This window comes from Oncorhynchus keta, chromosome 14, assembly GCF_023373465.1.
Source record: "Oncorhynchus keta strain PuntledgeMale-10-30-2019 chromosome 14, Oket_V2, whole genome shotgun sequence".
In the NCBI taxonomy this organism is placed as follows: domain Eukaryota; kingdom Metazoa; phylum Chordata; class Actinopteri; order Salmoniformes; family Salmonidae; genus Oncorhynchus; species Oncorhynchus keta.
In genome coordinates, this window is record NC_068434.1 from 14,714,408 (window position 1) to 14,733,508 (window position 19,101).

The 19,101-nt window shown below is 47.0% G+C and overlaps 1 protein-coding gene across 1 annotated transcript in view; it reads right to left on the minus strand.

Moving 5' to 3' along the window:
• Positions 1 to 18,861, minus strand: part of rhobtb4 (Rho related BTB domain containing 4) — a 36,926-nt gene extending 18,065 nt beyond the window's left edge. The window contains 3 exon segments of the mRNA XM_035784879.2: positions 1,915 to 2,018; positions 2,119 to 2,320; positions 18,496 to 18,861. Of these exon segments, the coding sequence (XP_035640772.2) occupies positions 1,915 to 2,018; positions 2,119 to 2,320; positions 18,496 to 18,524 (335 nt within the window). The 5' untranslated portion in view covers positions 18,525 to 18,861.
• Positions 18,862 to 19,101: the final 240 nt, after the last annotated feature.

The window sequence follows — 19,101 nt, forward strand, 5'->3', positions numbered from 1 at the left end:
AGTCTATGGAACGACAAGGTCAAAGGTCAATAATATGTCAACTTCGTTAGAGCCATTTACAAGTAAATGATACAATAAATGATCAAATAAACTCTATCAGATAGTGTTGGACACAGAGGACAGTGCGAGTGTGCCTATAAGCAGCTGATTGTTGGATAAGGGTGCATGCATGGCGGGCTGTCTAGTGGGTTTAGGGCCAGAGGTTGAGCAGAACAGCACTCGGACAGACCGACAGACAGACGGGCCGCCCCAGAACAGCTGATCTGGCAGTGCCTCTTATCAGCTGACTGCAGGCTGACTGAGCACACACACACACCGAGTCATTGACCATTTAAAATGCTAGCAGGGCTTAATCCACACACACACACACACACACACACACACACACACACACACACACACACACACACACACACACACACACACACACACACACACACACACACACACACACACACACACACACAGAGTCATTGACCATTTAAAATGCTAGCAGGGCTTAATCCACACACACACACACACACACACACACACACACATTGACTATTTAAAATGCGCACACACACACACACTGTCACTAAAAAACAGATCCACAAAGTGACAAGGTGACTTGTTATACAAACCCAGCCCCCACCTAACCTGCTCAGTGACTGTGTGCGTGTACATGTGTGTGTGTGTGTGTGTGTGTGTGTGTGTGTGTGTGTGTGTGTGTGTGTGTGTGTGTGTGTGTGTGTGGATTAAGCCTTGCCAGCTGGCTGAGTAAGGATCAGTGTTATGCCAGAAGCTTATTGTCTGAATGGCCTGGGTGAGAGGGATAGAGAGATGATTCCATCATGTCTGCCTGCTAGAGGGGAGGTATATTGTATCTAGCTATCAGAACACATTAATAATGGTAGCCATATCAGCCACCATGACTGTACGTGACAGTGTGTGTATGTGTTTGTGTGTGTATGTGTATGTGTTTGTGTGTGTATGTGTTTGTGTGTGTATGTGTTTGTGTGTGTATGTGTTTGTGTGTGTATGTGTTTGTGTGTGTATGTGTTTGTGTGTGTATGTGTTTGTGTATGTGTGTGTGTATGTGTGTGTATGTGTATGTGTATGTGTGTGTATGTGTTTGTGTGTGTATGTGTTTGTGTGTGTATGTGTTTGTGTGTGTATGTGTTTGTGTGTGTATGTGTTTGTGTGTGTATGTGTTTGTGTGTGTTTGTGTGTGTATGTGTTTGTGTGTGTATGTGTATGTGTTTGTGTGTGTATGTGTTTGTGTGTGTATGTGTTTGTGTGTGTATGTGTTTGTGTGTGTATGTGTTTGTGTGTGTATGTGTTTGTGTGTGTTTGTGTGTGTATGTGTTTGTGTGTGTATGTGTTTGTGTGTGTATGTGTTTGTGTGTGTATGTGTTTGTATGTGTTTGTGTGTGTATGTGTTTGTGTGTTTGTGTGTGTATGTGTTTGTGTGTGTATGTGTTTGTATGTGTTTGTGTGTGTATGTGTATGTGTTTGTGTGTGTATGTGTTTGTGTGTGTATGTGTTTGTGTGTGTATGTGTTTGTGTGTGTATGTGTTTGTGTGTGTATGTGTTTGTGTGTGTATGTGTTTGTGTGTGTATGTGTTTGTGTGTGTGTTTGTGTGTGTATGTGTTTGTGTGTGTGTGTGTATGTGTTTGTGTGTGTATGTGTTTGTGTGTGTATGTGTTTGTGTGTGTATGTGTTTGTGTGTGTATGTGTTTGTGTGTACACGTGTGTCCTTCAGCCTAAAAGCCAGGTGAGCTGAATGCTGGTAAATAAATGGTGCCAATCCTTTGCCAATGACCTGAGACCAGCTAGGGGGGGGGGGTCTGGCTGTACAACAAGTACCCTGAGCCCAAAGTACTCACAGCCTACCAGTGTGTGTGTGTGTGTGTATATATATATCTCCTCACCTGCCATAAGCGAAGCGTCTGTCTTTGTGATGGTCACCGAAGGTGTCCCATAGTCTTAGGGAGACACTGACCTCATCCACCACATCCCTAGATCTCTCCAACACCTAGAGGCACAAGCACACATCAATGGAAGAAGTGTGTGTGTAGGTGTGTGTGTGCGTGTGTGTGTGTGTGTGCGTGTGTGTAGCGTGCGTCCATGCTCACCTCCTGGCACACGCGGTACTGGTCGATGGCCCAGACGGTTGGCACGTGGGTGGCGAGCAGCTGGTACTGTGTGAGGGTAGCATTGCAGGCGCGGGCACAGATGAGCCTGGTTTTGCCCACTGCATTGTCCCCTACCACCACACATTTAATAGTTTCCACATTGGGCCTTTCATAGTCTGTGTCTATATCCATGGAGAGGGTCCTGAGAGAGAAAGACAGAGGGAGAGAGTGAGAGAGTGGAGGGGGAGAGAGAGAGGGGGGGGGGAATGAAAGAAAGAGCGAGAGAGAGATTAAGTGAATAATTCAGTTACAAACGGAACAACACTGACCAGTAATGAGCAGCTCCTGCCAAACTCCTTCAGAGTGAACACATGGTACGGAGGCAGAGAAATAAAGAACCAAGCAGCTATTTATGTCATAACAGAGAGAGAGAGAGAGAACGAGGATAACACTTCTAGCCTCCTCTTTCTCTCAGGCAGGGAGGAGTCAAGCATAACCACTAGCGCCTACAGCCAATGCACTGTACATTGTTGAAGGTACACAAACACAGCCCCATGATCCACACTCCACAGACAGTCAGCATTTAAAGGAACACACGGTTTCTTCATGAACATGACAAGTGTACCGTAGCCATGCCTCCAACCCTGCCGGAGGAGAAAGCCACTTATCAGAGTGGTCCATGATAAACCAGGACCCAGTCCTAGTGGCAAACTTTCTGATGAGTGAATGAGTTCGCTCCATAGAGAATGATAGAGGACTCTTTGTATTCGGCCCATTATGGCATCTGTGAGTCCACAGGCAGCACCATTGAAGCCATCTCCATTTTGATGTAGTCAATTTTCTTCTTCTACTACTTCTATGAGTTGGTTAACACACTGAAAAGGTGCACACTGCCACCTGGAGTGTGTTGTTTGAACAGGTATAAAGACAAGGTTGCCTATTTATGTCTGGTCACGAGTATATTTCATTGGCTGATTCCTCCTGATGACCTGGATGGAATTATGTGATCCTTCCTTAATCCATAGGAAGCCCCACCCAGTTGACTACTTCAAAATGGTGAAAGTCCTACATGCATAAACAAGCTTGTGGTTCGCTCTCATCTGCCGAGGGGCACTCATTAAAAGACCCCCACCCCCTCCTGCCAGCCCTCTTCCTTCCTTCCTTCCCTCCCTCCCTCTCTTTTTCTCTCTCCCTGGAGAGTCTGCTGAGGCCAAGATTGCCTCCTCTTTGAAAACATAAAGAGGAATAGGAGGCAGTAGCGTTTAGAGAAACAGTGGCATCTGAACAGGGCAGACGACAGAGTTCTGTGTCTCGGCTCGTCCTGAAACTCTAGTCTAGAGCCACAGCAGCAGAACAGTAAAAGAGCATGTTTGCACTATGCCAAAAGGAAGTGTTGAAGGAAGTGGTGATGTACAGACAGAGGACAGAACACTTTGACCTGGTTCAACAGACAAATGGGTCTGAAAAGCAAGAAGTTTCCCAGAGACTTGTCATGTCTATTATTTAACAGAGAAAGCGATGATTCATGTGATTGGGTCACACACAGGACAGGACAGTGTCTCCATAGGCTCCCCTATCAGAGTCAGAACACCAACCAACTCCCATCAAGAGCTTGGCTTACTTTAAGCTTCTTCCTTAAAGCTGGAATTCTTAACTGCCACATCTGTTTGGGATATTACAACAACAAAACAAACCGTTTCCCCCCCTTTGACATCATTGCACGCACAACAGAAGAGCAGAATATGCACTGCTACGTTTTTTTAACACACTGCTCGGCGCATCTCACCTCCGTTTTAACACACCGCATCTCACCTCCGTTTTAACACACCGCATCTCACCTCCGTTTTAACACACCGCATCTCACCTCCGTTTTAACACACCGCATCTCACCTCCGTTTTAACACACCGCATCTCACCTCCGTTTTAACACACCGCATCTCACCTCCGTTTTAACACACCGCATCTCACCTCCGTTTTAACACACCGCATCTCACCTCCGTTTTAACACACCGCATCTCACCTCCGTTTTAACACACCGCATCTCACCTCCGTTTTAACACACCGCATCTCACCTCCGTTTTAACACACCGCATCTCACCTCCGTTTTAACACACCGCATCTCACCTCCGTTTTAACACACCGCATCTCACCTCCGTTTTAACACACCGCATCTCACCTCCGTTTTAACACACCGCATCTCACCTCCGTTTTAACACACCGCATCTCACCTCCGTTTTAACACACCGCATCTCACCTCCGTTTTAACACACTGCATCTCACCTCCGTTTTAACACACTGCATCTCACCTCCGTTTTAACACACTGCATCTCACCTCCGTTTTAACACACTGCATCTCACCTCCGTTTTAACACACTGCATCTCACCTCCGTTTTAACACACTGCATCTCACCTCCGTTTTAACGCACTGCATCTCACCTCCGTTTTAACACACTGCATCTCACCTCCGTTTTAACACACTGCATCTCATCTCCGTTTTAACGCACTGCATCTCACCTCCGTTTTAACACACTGCATCTCACCTCCGTTTTAACACACTGCATCTCACCTCCGTTTTAACACACTGCATCTCACCTCCGTTTTAACGCACTGCATCTCACCTCCGTTTTAACACACTGCATCTCACCTCCGTTTTAACGCACTGCATCTCACCTCCGTTTTAACACACTGCTCGGCGCATCTCACCTCCGTTTTAACACACTGCATCTCACCTCCGTTTTAACACACTGCATCTCACCTCCGTTTTAACACACTGCTCGACGCATCTCACCTCCGTTTTAACACACTGCAGCTCACCTCCGTTTTAACACACTGCATCTCACCTCCGTTTTAACACACTGCTCGACGCATCTCACCTCCGTTTTAACACACTGCATCTCACCTCCGTTTTAACACACTGCATCTCACCTCCGTTTTAACACACTGAATCTCACCTCCGTTTTAACACACTGCATCTCACCTCCGTTTTAACACACTGCATCTCACCTCCGTTTTAACACACTGCTCGGCGCATCTCACCTCCGTTTTAACACACTGCTCGACGCATCTCACCTCCGTTTTAACACACCGCATCTCACCTCCGTTTTAACACACTGCTCGACGCATCTCACCTCCGTTTTAACACACTGCTCGACGCATCTCACCTCCGTTTTAACACACTGCATCTCACCTCCGTTTTAACACACTGCTCGACGCATCTCACCTCCGTTTTAACACACTGCTCGACGCATCTCACCTCCGTTTTAACACACTGCATCTCACCTCCGTTTTAACACACTGCATCTCACCTCCGTTTTAACACACTGCATCTCACCTCCGTTTTAACACACTGCATCTCACCTCCGTTTTAACACACTGCTCGACGCATCTCACCTCCGTTTTAACACACTGCTCGACGCATCTCACCTCCGTTTTAACACACTGCATCTCACCTCCGTTTTAACACACTGCTCGACGCATCTCACCTCACTGCATCTCACCTCCGTTTTAACACACTGCTCGACGCATCTCACCTCCGTTTTAACACACCGCATCTCACCTCCGTTTTAACACACCGCATCTCACCTCCGTTTTAACACACCGCATCTCACCTCCGTTTTAACACACTGCATCTCACCTCCGTTTTAACACACTGCATCTCACCTCCGTTTTAACACACTGCATCTCACCTCCGTTTTAACACACTGCATCTCACCTCCGTTTTAACACACTGCTCGACGCATCTCACCTCCGTTTTAACACACTGCTCGACGCATCTCACCTCCGTTTTAACACACTGCTCGACGCATCTCACCTCCGTTTTAACACACTGCATCTCACCTCCGTTTTAACACACTGCTCGACGCATCTCACCTCCGTTTTAACACACTGCTCGGCGCATCTCACCTCCGTTTTAACACACTGCTCGACGCATCTCACCTCCGTTTTAACACACTGCTCGACGCATCTCACCTCCGTTTTAACACACTGCATCTCACCTCCGTTTTAACACACTGCATCTCACCTCCGTTTTAACACACTGCATCTCACCTCCGTTTTAACACACTGCTCGACGCATCTCACCTCCGTTTTAACACACTGCTCGACGCATCTCACCTCCGTTTTAACACACTGCATCTCACCTCCGTTTTAACACACTGCTCGACGCATCTCACCTCCGTTTTAACACACTGCTCGACGCATCTCACCTCCGTTTTAACACACTGCATCTCACCTCCGTTTTAACACACTGCTCGACGCATCTCACCTCCGTTTCCTACACAAAACAATAGCAAAGATGCTGGGGCGACAGTGGCACTGTTTTAAGACGTTGGTACACAACACACCATTTCTGACATGTCAAATCAAGGCTGTCAATATTCAGCTCTCATGAGGAATGATCTTATGACATTGGAACAGGGTTGTTGCATTTCATTTCGGCAAGCCATGACACCCACAGTCTGAAATGGTTCTGAAATCGTTTCTGTAGTTAAAAACAGATAAGAGTAGCATTCCTGCAACATTATTTTGTTGAAATATAATTTGATCTCTGATAAACTGAGCGAATTGATTGCACCCAAATTGCCTGTTTTAATTTACAGAATTAATATAATATTCAATAAATACAGTAGCTAACATCCAATTTCAAACTAAATGTCTAACAATGAGTAGGATATGAGGAATCCAAATAAATAGATAAAAGCCACCCACAGACCCTCCCACGCCAATCCCACCCATCAATCAATCAAATGTATTAATAAAGCCCTATTTCACATCAGCAGATGTCAAAGTTCTACACAGAAACCCAGCCTAAAACTCCACAAAGCAATGCAGATGTAGAATCACGGTGGCTGGGAAAACTAACGGGAAAGTCAGGAACCTAGGAAGAAACCTAGAGAGGAACCAGGCTCTGAGGGGTGGCTAGTCCTCTTCTGGCTGTGCTGGGTGGAGATTATAACAGCACATGGCCAAGATGTTCAAACGTTCATAAATGACCAGCAGGGTCAGATAATAATAACCACAGTGGTTGTAAAGGGTGCAATAGGTCAGCACCTCAGGAGTAAATGTCAGTTGGATTTTCATAGCCGAGCATTCAGAGTTCGAGACAGCAGGTACGGCAGAGAGAGAGAGTAGAAAACTGCAGGTCTGGGACAAGGTAGCACGTCCGGTGAACAGGTCAGGGTTCCATTGCCGCAGGCAGGACAGTTGAAACTGGAGCATTAGCACGACCAGGTGGAATGGGGACAGCAAGGAGTCATCAGGCCAGGTGGTTCAGAGGCATGATCCTAGGGCTCAGGTCCTCCGGGAGGGGAAGACCTGAGCAGGCTTATACAGTATCAGCTCTCTATGTCTGACAAGCATTATTATTGTCATACCTTGTCAATAGACTGCTTACAGGAAGTAAACCAATGTAATTTTGTAATTTGGGTGAACTGTCCCTTTATCACCTAATAGCAGGAACAACACCATTTAGTGGTCAGAACCTGGTAATATCAGGATATACGATGGGACTTAAACCTAACAACTTCCATGACTGAATACTCAGGGGGGGAAAAAACATCACCAAATTCACTGAGAATACATTACATAGGATTAAGAAACAATACTCCAAGCTGCAGCTCCACAGTACTTGTCAAACATAGAGCTCTGATACTATATACTCATTGTTGTGGTGGGATTCCTCATGTCTAAGTCATTGTTAGAATTTTTTTGGGTCCATATCAGATGTTAGGTACTATATTTATTGAATATGATATGAATCCTATACATTAAAATGGCCAATTTGAATGCAATCAATGAGCTTCATTTCTCAGAGATCAAATTATATTTCAACAAAATAATGTTGCAGGAATGCTACTCTTACCTGTTTCTAATAAAATAAAATAATTTCAGAACAATCTAAGATGGTGAGTGTCGAAGTCCTCTTTCTGGTGCTTTTTGAGGTGGACCGACCCAGTAGAGAAGGAGAAAGTTGGTTAGACTCCCGTACTTCACTGAAGGTGATATTGATATGGCCAGACCAGACCTGAACAGACCTGCAGTCCTGTCCTACCACTCTGCCACTCCAACCTATCCAAGGTCCCATAAATAGGCTGTTTGAAAGATTCATAGGCTTATTATTGTTCCATTGACGTAGATGCACTTCATCCCTGCCCTGATAGACAGTAGCGGATAAAAATGGCATCCATTCATCGGACACAGGAGACGACAGGCAGCTGGATATTCAGCTCGCCCCCTCCCCCACTCATCTCCAACAACTCCTGCTCCTCTCGTCTCATACATTGTTGCTGTTGCTACAGATTGAGACAATATTGCAATAGGCCTAAACAAACAATGTCCGGTCTTGTTTAAGAGCTACAACAAACAGTGTGTTCCCTTTGGAATATTCCATCTCCGTTATAGTCCCAGAGCTGTCAAAGCCAGTGAGCAGCAGGTGTTATTATTACACTGTACCTTAACCTTAGTCGATGTGAGTAGCGGAGGGAGTGACTGAACCCAGAGAGATGCAGAGGAACTGAGGGAGTAGTGGCTAGACTTTATCTGTGCTCCCTCCCTACTTTTCACTTTGTGTTTGTCTTTCTGAGACACACAGTCAGGCACGTACTGTAGGTCTACGTGAGTCAGCTAATAGTGTGATAGAATGTTGAGACTTTTACTGCTCTCTCTATCCTTATCTAACAGGTCTTCACTTCAAGGAAAATTACACCCCACAACAAGATTTTGGTATTTGTTTCATTAGTCTGAAATGTTTTGCATGTCAGAAATGAAGTTTCAAGATTTTACATTTTCAAAATACATACATCAAAAGTTTGGACACACCTACTCATTCAAGGGTTTCTCTTTATTTTGTATTATTTTCTACATTGTAGAATAATAGTGAAGACATCGAAACTATGAAATAACACATATGGAGTCATGTAGTAACCAAAAAAGTGTTCACAGTATATTTTATATTTGAGATTCTTCATAGTAGCCAGTCTTTGCCTTGGATACAGCTTTGTACACTCTTGGCATTCTCTCACTATTATTCTACAATGTAGAAAATGGTAAAAAATGAAAACCCCTGGAATGAGTAGGTGTGTCCAAACTTTTGATGTTGCACTTTGCATCATACCAGATGTATTTATGTATTTTGAAAGTTAAATATGTTCAAAAATTGATTGCTGACATGCAAAACATTCTGGGACTATATCAACAATGGACTAATGAAACAAATAACAAAATATCATTTTGGGGTGGATTTTTTTCTTTAATGCTGCAAGAGGAGCACATCAATAACAGCTCAGAGTTGTAGATGGAAAAAGCAATAAAGAGAAATATTAGACAATCATCCCTACGGGATCAGCACACCACCACTCAGGGTTGAGTACAATGTGCTTTGTTTCCCAAGTAAGTCTATGGGGCTGACAGAGAACCTGTGTAGGACAGAGTGTGTAAGTGAATTTGCATCAATGTGTCACATCAGCAGTGTCACAGCTCACTCACCACTGGCTCATGCTTGTTTGTATGTTTGTATTTGAGAGTGTGTCTGCATGTGTAAAAAAAAATACAAAGGCCTGCCTGAGTGCGTGTGTGTGTGTCTGTACGGTGTTAAGAGTCTCCTGGGTCTGGTGTGTAACAGGCTGAGGCAAGCTGTGAGGCATGGAGATATGAAACTGGGGGCAGAGGACAGTTTCTCAGGGGATCAGACACTGGATCCCTGGAGCACTACCCCATCGCTCTGTAGCACAGCATCCACCACGCAGAGGGCAGCGAACACATACACACGCACACATTTTAGTCATCTAGCAGACACTCTTATCCAGACCAATTCCAACTACTGTGTTCATCTTAAGGTAGCTGAGACAACCACATATCAAAGTCACACACACACACACACAGAGGCTGGCTGAGAGGCAGCAGAGGTAACTAAACACTGTGAGAGCTGTGTAGGTTTTAATTCACAGCCAGTGACGGATGCGGTGTAAAGCAGCAGTCTAGACACCATCTGTTAGGCTGTCACCTGTACTACATCCATTGGAAACGTCAGTGAACAGCAGACACACTGAGGAAGGTGCAAGCCAATACTTCAGGTCTGCTACTAAGACATGTTCCCCTTGAAAAGATTACATGAACACATCCCAAATCTCTCTACATCAAGCCTTTTTTACCTCTATATTATGGGGTTGTTTCACCTTGATCTAAGAATGGAAAAGTGAGTAATGAAAGGTGTTAGGACAGGAACAAGTCCCACTACGACCTCCTCAGAGTCAACAAAAGGAAAATATAGGAATAAGGTGAAATCAAATTACACAGGCTCAGACGCCCACCGCATGTGGCAGGGGCTGCAGTCCATTATAGATTACAAAGGAAGACCCAGCCATGATCTGCCCAATGATGCCTCTCTACCAGATGAACTCACTGCATTTTATTCACGCCTTGACAATAACAAGACTTTACTGTGCGTGAGGGCCCCCAACTACCCAGAGGACTGTGGTGATCTCGCTCTCTGAGGCCTACGTGAGTAAGGTCTTTAATCAGGTCAACAGACGCAAGGCGACAGCGCCGGGATTCCAGGGTGTGTTCTCAAGAGCATGCGCAGATCAGAGTGCAGGCATATTCACTGTAATTTTCAACGTCTCCTTGTCCCAGTCTGTAATCCCGACATGTTTTAAGATGACTACCATCATCCCTGTTCCTAAGAACTCTTAAGGCTTCAAGGCACAATGACTGTAGCACCGACATCTGTAATCATGAAAAGCTTTGAAAGGCTGGTTGACACACATCAACTCCACCATCCCAGTTTTTCACAATTACTTACATTAAATACTCGTAAAAATGTTCTGTATTAGGTCATTTAGGATCACCACTTTATTTAAGAATGTGAGATGTCAGAATAATAGTAGAGAGAATAATTTATTTCAGCTTTTATTTCATCACATTCCGAGTGGGTCAGAAGTTTACATACATTCAATTAGTATTTGGTAGCATTGCCTTTAAATAGTTTAACTTGGGTCAAACATTTCAGGTTGCCTTCCACAAGCTTCCCACAATAAGTTGGGTGAATTTTGGCCCATTCCTCCTGACAGAGCTGGTGAGTCAGTTTGTAGGCCTCCTTGCTTGCACACGCTTTTTCAGTTCTGCCCACAGATTTTCTATAGGATTGAGGTCAGGGCTTTGTGATGGCCATCCAAACCTTGACTTTGTTGTCCTTAAGCCATTTTGCCACAACTTTGGAAATATGCTTGGGGTCATTGTCCATTTAGAAGACCCATTTGCCACCGAGCTTTAACTTCCTGACGAATATCTTGAGATGTTGCTTTGATATATCCACCTTATTTTCCCTCTCTCATGATGCTATCCAGTCCCCCCTGCAGCAAATGACACCCCACAACATGATGCTGCCACTCCCGTGCTTCACGGTTGGGATGGTGTTCTTCGGCTTGCAAATATCCCCCTTTCTACACCATTGTCCCCTCCAAGCTGGTCACCAAGCTTAGGACCCTGGCATTGAACAACTCCCTCTGCAACTGGATTCTGGACTTCCTGATGGGCTGCTCCTAGGTGGTGAGGGTAGGCAACAACACCTCCATCACGCTGACCCTCAAAACGGGGGATCTACAGGGGTGTGTGCTTTGTCCTCTCCTATACTCCCTGTTCGCCCATGACTGCTTGGCCACGCACGACTCCAACACTATCATCAAGCTTGCTGACGACACAACATTGGTAGGCCTGATCAGCGGTGATGATGACACAGCCTACAGGGAGGAGGTCAGTGACCTGGTAGTGTGGTTTTGGGACAACAACCTCTCCCCCAAAGTCAGTAAGACCAAGGAGCTGATAGTGGACTAGAGGAAACATTGACGGGGCTGCAGTGGAGGGGGTCAAGAGCTTCCATGGTCCACTCACACAGTCATAAAGAAGGTGCAACAGCGCCTCTTTCCCCTCAGGAGGTTGAAAAGGTTTGGCATGGCCCCTCAATTCATAAAAATGTTCTACAGCTGAACCATTGAGAGCATGTTGACTGGCTGCATCACTGCTTGGTATGCCAACTGCACCGCCCTCCATCGCATGGCTCTACAGAGGGTGGTGCGGACAGCCCAGTACATCACTGGGACCGAGCTCCCTGCCATCCAGGACCTCTATCAGGCAGTGTGAAAGGAAGTCCCGGAAAATTGTTAAAGATTCCAGCCACCAAAGTCATAGACAGTTCTCTCTGCTTCCGCATGGCAAGTGGTACCGGTGCATCAAATCTGACACCAACAGGCTCCTGAACAGCTTCTATCCCCAAGCCATAAGATTGCTAAACAGCTCACAGAATGGCTACATTGACTACCTGAGTTGACCATTGTATTTTATTTTTGCACTGACTCAAGACTCTACACTCACGCACACTGACACTCCAACACACACATACAATCATCATATACGAGGCTGCTACTCTGTTTATCATTTATCCTGATGCCTAGTCACATTACCACTATACATATCTACCTCTATTACTCCAGTATCCCTGCACTTTGTAAATAAGAGTGTCTCTGTATGGGTTTGGTTGTGTCAGTGCAGTGCGAGCTTTCATACCTCTCCCAATGCTCCCTCCCTTTCTCCATCCACCACTCTTTTCGCCGTTTTATTTTTTTATATATTTTTTTCACCCCTTTTTTCTCCCTAATTTCATTGTATCCAATTGGTAGTTACAGTCTTGTCTCGTCGCTGCAACTCCCGTACGCACTCGGGAGAGGCGAAGGTCGAGAGCCATGTGTCCTCCGAAACACAACCCAACCAAGCAGCACTGCTTCTTGACACAATGCACATCCAACCCGGAAGCCAGCCGCACCAATGTGTATCGGAGGAAACACCGTACACCTGATGACTGTGTCAGCGTGCACTGCGCCCGGCTCGCCACAGGAGTCGCTAGTGCGCGATGAGACAAGGATATCCCTGCCGGCCAAACCATCCCTAACCCAGACGACGCTGGGCCAATTGTGCGCCGCACCATGAGCCTCCCGGTTGCGGCCGGCTGCGACAGAGCCTGGGCTTGAACCCAGAGTCTCTAGTGGCACAGCCTTAGACCACTGCGCCACTCGGGAGGCCTCTTTGCAGTGTTTCTATTGCTCACCTTCCCTATCTCCTTTCTCTCTCGCTCCACTCGATTACACAGCTATTCCCTCCCTGGGTGTTACTCTCTGTCCTTAGTTTAAGTATTATTTTTCACACCCATTGCCCTCTCTCTCTACCCCCTGTCCCTCCCTTCCTGGCTTACCTTCTTTCTCCAGACTCCTCCCAGATCTCTCCCTGCCAGTTATGTAACAGTTGGAATGGTAGCAGCCGCTCGGCCCCAGTGCTCCATAAACCCGATTCTTCATCCTGCTCGTTCTCCCCCACCTCCTCCTCAAGGCTAGAGTTCACCCAAACACCATGACACAGCTGGCTGCCTGTAGCACCCCCTCAGAGGATGACAGCTACAGTCTGCTCCACAAACGCATACACACACTACAAACAGAAATTTAACTCACGAGCTAGCTAATAGTCTTCCTTCCGTTGAAAATGACTGGCGATGGTAGCTAGGTCGTTGATACTGTCGGCAAATGTGGATAACCCTTGGTTATTCATAAATAAAGCAGGTGTCTGTGCATGTCTGGACGTATGTGTGTGCATGTGAGAGAGAGAGAAAAAAAGGGGAAACAGTGGCAAGAGTGGCACCAACTGGTTACTGTATAGTCTAGTCTGCTCTAGTCTACAGCCTCAGCCTGGCCACACTAGTCTACTGCCTCAGCCTGGCCGCACTAGTCTACTGCCTCAGCCTGGCCGCACTAGTCTACTGCCTCAGCCTGGCCGCACTAGTCTACTGCCTCAGCCTGGCCGCACTAGTCTACTGCCTCAGCCTGGCCGCACTAGTCTACTGCCTCAGCCTGGCCGCACTAGTCTACTGCCTCAGCCTGGCCACACTAGTCTACTGCCTCAGCCTGGCCACACTAGTCTACGGGAAACAGCCTGGCCGCACTAGTCTACGTGCAACAGCCTGGCCGCACTAGTCTACTGCCTCAGCCTGGCCACACTAGTCTAATGCCTCAGCCTGGCCACACTAGTCTACGGGAAACAGCCTGGCCGCACTAGTCTACGGGAAACAGCCTGGCCGCACTAGTCTACGGGAAACAGCCTGGCCGCACTAGTCTACTGCCTCAGCCTGGCCACACTAGTCTACTGCCTCAGCCTGGCCGCACTAGTCTACCTGGAAACAGCCTGGCCACACTAGTCTACTGCCTCAGCCTGGCCGCACTAGTCTACGGAAACAGCCTGGCTGCTGTGGTCTACTGCCTCAGCCAGCCTGGTCTACTGCCTCAGCCAGCCACACCGGTCTACTGGAAACAGCCTGGCTGCACTAGTCTACTGTAAACAGCCTGGCCACACCGGTCTACGGAAACAGCCTGGCCACACTGGTCTGCCTAAACAGCCTGGCCACACTGTCTCTGCCTCAGCCTGGCCACACTGTCTACTGCCTCAGCCTGGCCTGCTGTCTACTGCCTCAGCCAGGCCACTGTGGTCTACTGCCTCAGCCTGGCCACACTAGTCTACTGCCTCAGCCTGGCTGCTGTGGTCTACGAAACAGCCAGGCTGCTGTGGTCTACCGGAAACAGCCAGGCTCTACTGCCTCAGCCTGACAACACCAGGCTGCTGTAATGCCGTAAACAGCCAGGCCACACTGGTCTGCCGGAAACAGCCTGGCCGCTGTCTACGGGAAACAGCCAGGCTGCTGTGGTCTACGTAAACAGCCTGGCTGCTGTGGTCTATGGGAAACAGCCTGGCTGCACCTGTCTACTGAAACAGCCTGGCTGCTGTGGTCTGCTGGAAACAGCCTGGCTGCTGTGGTCTACCGGAAACAGCCAGGCTGCTGTGGTCTGCCGTAAACAGCCAGGCTGCTGTGGTCTACCGTAAACAGCCTGGCTGCTGTGGTCTACTGGAAACAGCCTGGCTGCTGTGGTCTGCCGTAAACAGCCAGGCTGCTGTGGTCTGCCGTAAACAGCCAGGCTGCTGTGGTCTGCCGTAAACAGCCAGGCTGCTGTGGTCTGCCGTAAACAGCCAGGCTGCTGTGGTCTGCCGTAAACAGCCAGGCTGCTGTGGTCTGCCGTAAACAGCCAGGCTGCTGTGGTCTGCCGTAAACAGCCAGGCTGCTGTGGCTTGCTGTAAACAGCCTGGCTGCTGTGGTCTGCCGTAAACAGCCAGGCTGCTGTGGTCTGCAGTAAACAGCCAGGCTGCTGTGGTCTGCCGTAAACAGCCAGGCTGCTGTGGTCTGCCGTAAACAGCCAGGCTGCTGTGGTCTGCCGTAAACAGCCAGGCTGCTGTGGTCTGCCGTAAACAGCCAGGCTGCTGTGGTCTGCCGTAAACAGCCAGGCTGCTGTGGTCTACTGTAAACAGCCAGGCTGCTGTGGTCTGCTGTAAACAGCCAGGCTGCTGTGGTCTGCCGTAAACAGCCAGGCTGCTGTGGTCTGCCGTAAACAGCCAGGCTGCTGTGGTCTACTGTAAACAGCCAGGCTGCTGTGGTCTGCTGTAAACAGCCAGGCTGCTGTGGTCTGCTGTAAACAGCCAGGCTGCACTGGTCTACTGTAAACAGCCTGGCTGCTGTGGTCTGCTGTAAACAGCCAGGCTGCTGTGGTCTACTGTAAACAGCCTGGCTGCTGTGGTCTACTGTAAACAGCCTGGCTGCTGTGGTCTACTGTAAACAGCCTGGCTGCTGTGGTCTACTGTAAACAGCCTGGCTGCTGTGGTCTGCTGTAAACAGCCTGGCTGCTGTGGTCTACTGTAAACAGCCTGGCTGCTGTGGTCTGCTGTAAACAGCCAGGCTGCTGTGATCTACTGTAAACAGCCTGACTGCACTGGTCTACTGTAAACAGCCTGACTGCTGTGGTCTGCTGTAAACAGCCAGGCTGCTGTGGTCTGCTGTAAACAGCCTGGCTGCTGTGGTCTACTGTAAACAGCCTGACTGCACTGGTCTACTGTAAATCACCTTGGCTGTACTGGTCTACTGTAAACAGGTCCAGGGGAGAGGCATGCGCACCCAGCTACAGTCTCCTATGTTGTTAAACTGCCCCGGGCTTCTGACACACAGACCGACATTGACACACACAAAGAGCTATAGGAACACACAACACAAACATTTCTAAATGCATCCATCACAACAGGCCTAATGGGTAGCTCTCGGCACTATGGGAGTATGTCTGGGGATGGGTGACTCTACTGCTTCACTGCCTTGTAAACAAGACATGCATCCTTCTCTGTCCTACTTCCTCCCTCTCCATCGCTTTCTCTCCCTTTCTGTCCCTTTCTTTCTTTCTGTCTCTCTCTAATGCCTTCCCTCTTCCTCTTTGGTCAAGCCATATCCCCAGGCTTGACAATGTCTTAGCCAATGGCAATGTCTCGCCATGTCCTTCCATTATCAATAGCTTCCATAGCTTCTGTTAGGAGCCTGAATAAACCAGACAGCCTTTCTTACATAATGGACATTACTAATAGTGTTTCATAAGCTCCAAGTGCACATCACATGACCAAAACATCACCTGGGACTACCACTAACTCCTCAGGCATATGTAAACACCAGAGACACTTGAACACAGGGCTGTGCACAGCCTTTTCAGGGGGAAGGTGCTCAAAATGACAAGCATTACACTCACAACATGTACCAGTAAACCAACCACCCACAAGAACACTTTTACTTTGGACTGCAGGATAAGTGTCACTCCTGTGTCACTCCTCTCAGCTCAGGCATCTGCTCCGTCTCAGACCCTGGCATTAGGCACGGCTCTGCCTGTCTGCCACACACTGCCCCAACGGCGTCGGTCTCATCTCTCTCTCTCTCTCTCTCTCCAAATCAAAAGGTCATATGTTTACATTGCCAAAGCAAATGGAATAGGCAATAAACAAAAGGTAAATAAACATGGAAACATTAGTGAACATTACACTTACAAAAGTTAAAAGAATAAACATTTTACATGGTATACTATTCGCTATGTACAGTGTTGTAACAATGTGCAAGTAGTTGAAGTACGAAAGGGAAGATAAATATTGGTGGTATTTACAGTTTGTTTGTGCTCCACTGGTTGCCCTTTTCTCATGGCAACGGGCCACATGTCTTGCTGCTGTGACGGCATAATGTGGTATTTTGCCTAACAGATATGAGAGTTTATCGATGTTTGATTTGTTTTCTAATTCTTTACGGGTCTCTGATCTGTTGGGAATATGTGTCTCAAATGTGGTCTCTCTCTCTCTCTCTCTGTTACGTCCATGTGTCTCAATGCAGCATGTTATCTGCTAACTTCTAACAGACAAAACAGGCCCTGGTCACTATAATGGCTTGCTTGGCCCTGTATCCATATGATAAGATATATAATGTAGATATACGATAAAGCTGGGCATTCAACGAGAGCAGCAGCATAGGTTTTTTTGGTTGTTAAATCCTACTTCCTGAGTGCAGGGCCGAAGCAGATGTAGTGTTGTGTTTATTACACATGTATAACGTATTTGCGGAAGATAATTCCTCTTGTCCTCCCTAATAAAAAGTAACCTTTCCTCACAAGGCATTGGTTTTGGTCAACAGATAACATGCCAAAGGATGTTTCTAACAGCATAATTGGCAGACTGCAATTCGTGATTTGGAGTACTGACTGACTGAATCACTGACAGAGTGGTGCAGCAACCTAGCGTAACCTAACCATCTTAATGATTGGGATCACTATTACAGGCCGTCGGTGTCAAATCAACAATCAACAAATCAATCTGCTATTCAGCTTTTCTTCTATGAAAGACTGCATTTTGAAACATTGCAGGAAGCTGCTGGAGACTATAACATACTATTAAATTGGCATCAATGGAAGGTGTTTTGTGTGATTGCTGATGCGCGACCATTCATAACCAAGCATCAGATTATTCATATTCTCTACAGTATGAGACCCAATATATTGTTCACTGGTAGGAGACCTGCAGGCAACTGATGCATAAGCATTTTCATTGCTGACAAGATATATCCCCAAAATACACACTAGATTACTCGAAAACAAACGTGAAATTAGTTAAAATTGTGAGACAAAACACGTTAATGTGGAGATAAGGGTAAGTGGGTACACCCCAAACAGGTGCAATAGTCTTGCGTAACAGACCAAGCCCATTGCTGCACCACAAACGAACGCAAGCAGCTTCCGAGCAGCAGGACCCGTGTGCAGAAAAAAATATCTAGCATCATTATTGCTTGTTACATTGTCATTGTAGTCTATTGATGACAGCTCTAAATTTTGGGAAACATTAAAGCAGTGAGTTGTAATCATAACCCCCTAATGCAAAAAACAGAAACAAAAAGTAAACACGTGACCATTACGCCTGCAACACTGTTGCGCTGTCATTTTCCCCTACCTTCCGACTGTTCCAGTACTGACCCACATGTCGGTCCGCCCGTCACATTAACCGGGCGCGAGAAATGAGTGGGGTGGAGGAAAGAAGAGGCTGCCTCCTCGAGAGCCTTGGCTTGAGAGAACTAGCTAAGTAGAGCTAATGTTGCACAAAAACTCAGCGCTAAAACATAGATAGCATTTTCCTTCCTTTCACTTCAGATTGCTCATTGACTAATTTAGCATCTAGCTAAAGCAGTAAGTAAGTCTGTACTTTTGCTTAAACTGCTCTTCTTTGGTAAAATATCAACCATAACCCTATCTCCCCTGTGAGCTTGGCGTCTATTAGTTAATGTCTCTCCAGCTGATTTCTTCAAAGACACGCCCCTTTGGTGTGCGTCATGATGTCTTGGCAACGGGGAGCCAATGGTAAGGACTCGTGCTCTTCCTGTTACCGCCCTAAAGCAGTTTCCCCGCACGTTAACAACCAAAAAGGAATTACGCCGATACTAAAATGTATACCAAACAAAAAACATTGATTTGAAAGTTTAACAAACCATAGAACTCTATGCACAAGGACTACTTTTCACAATTTCCCCTGAACATTTTACAAGAACACATCTGCAGGAAT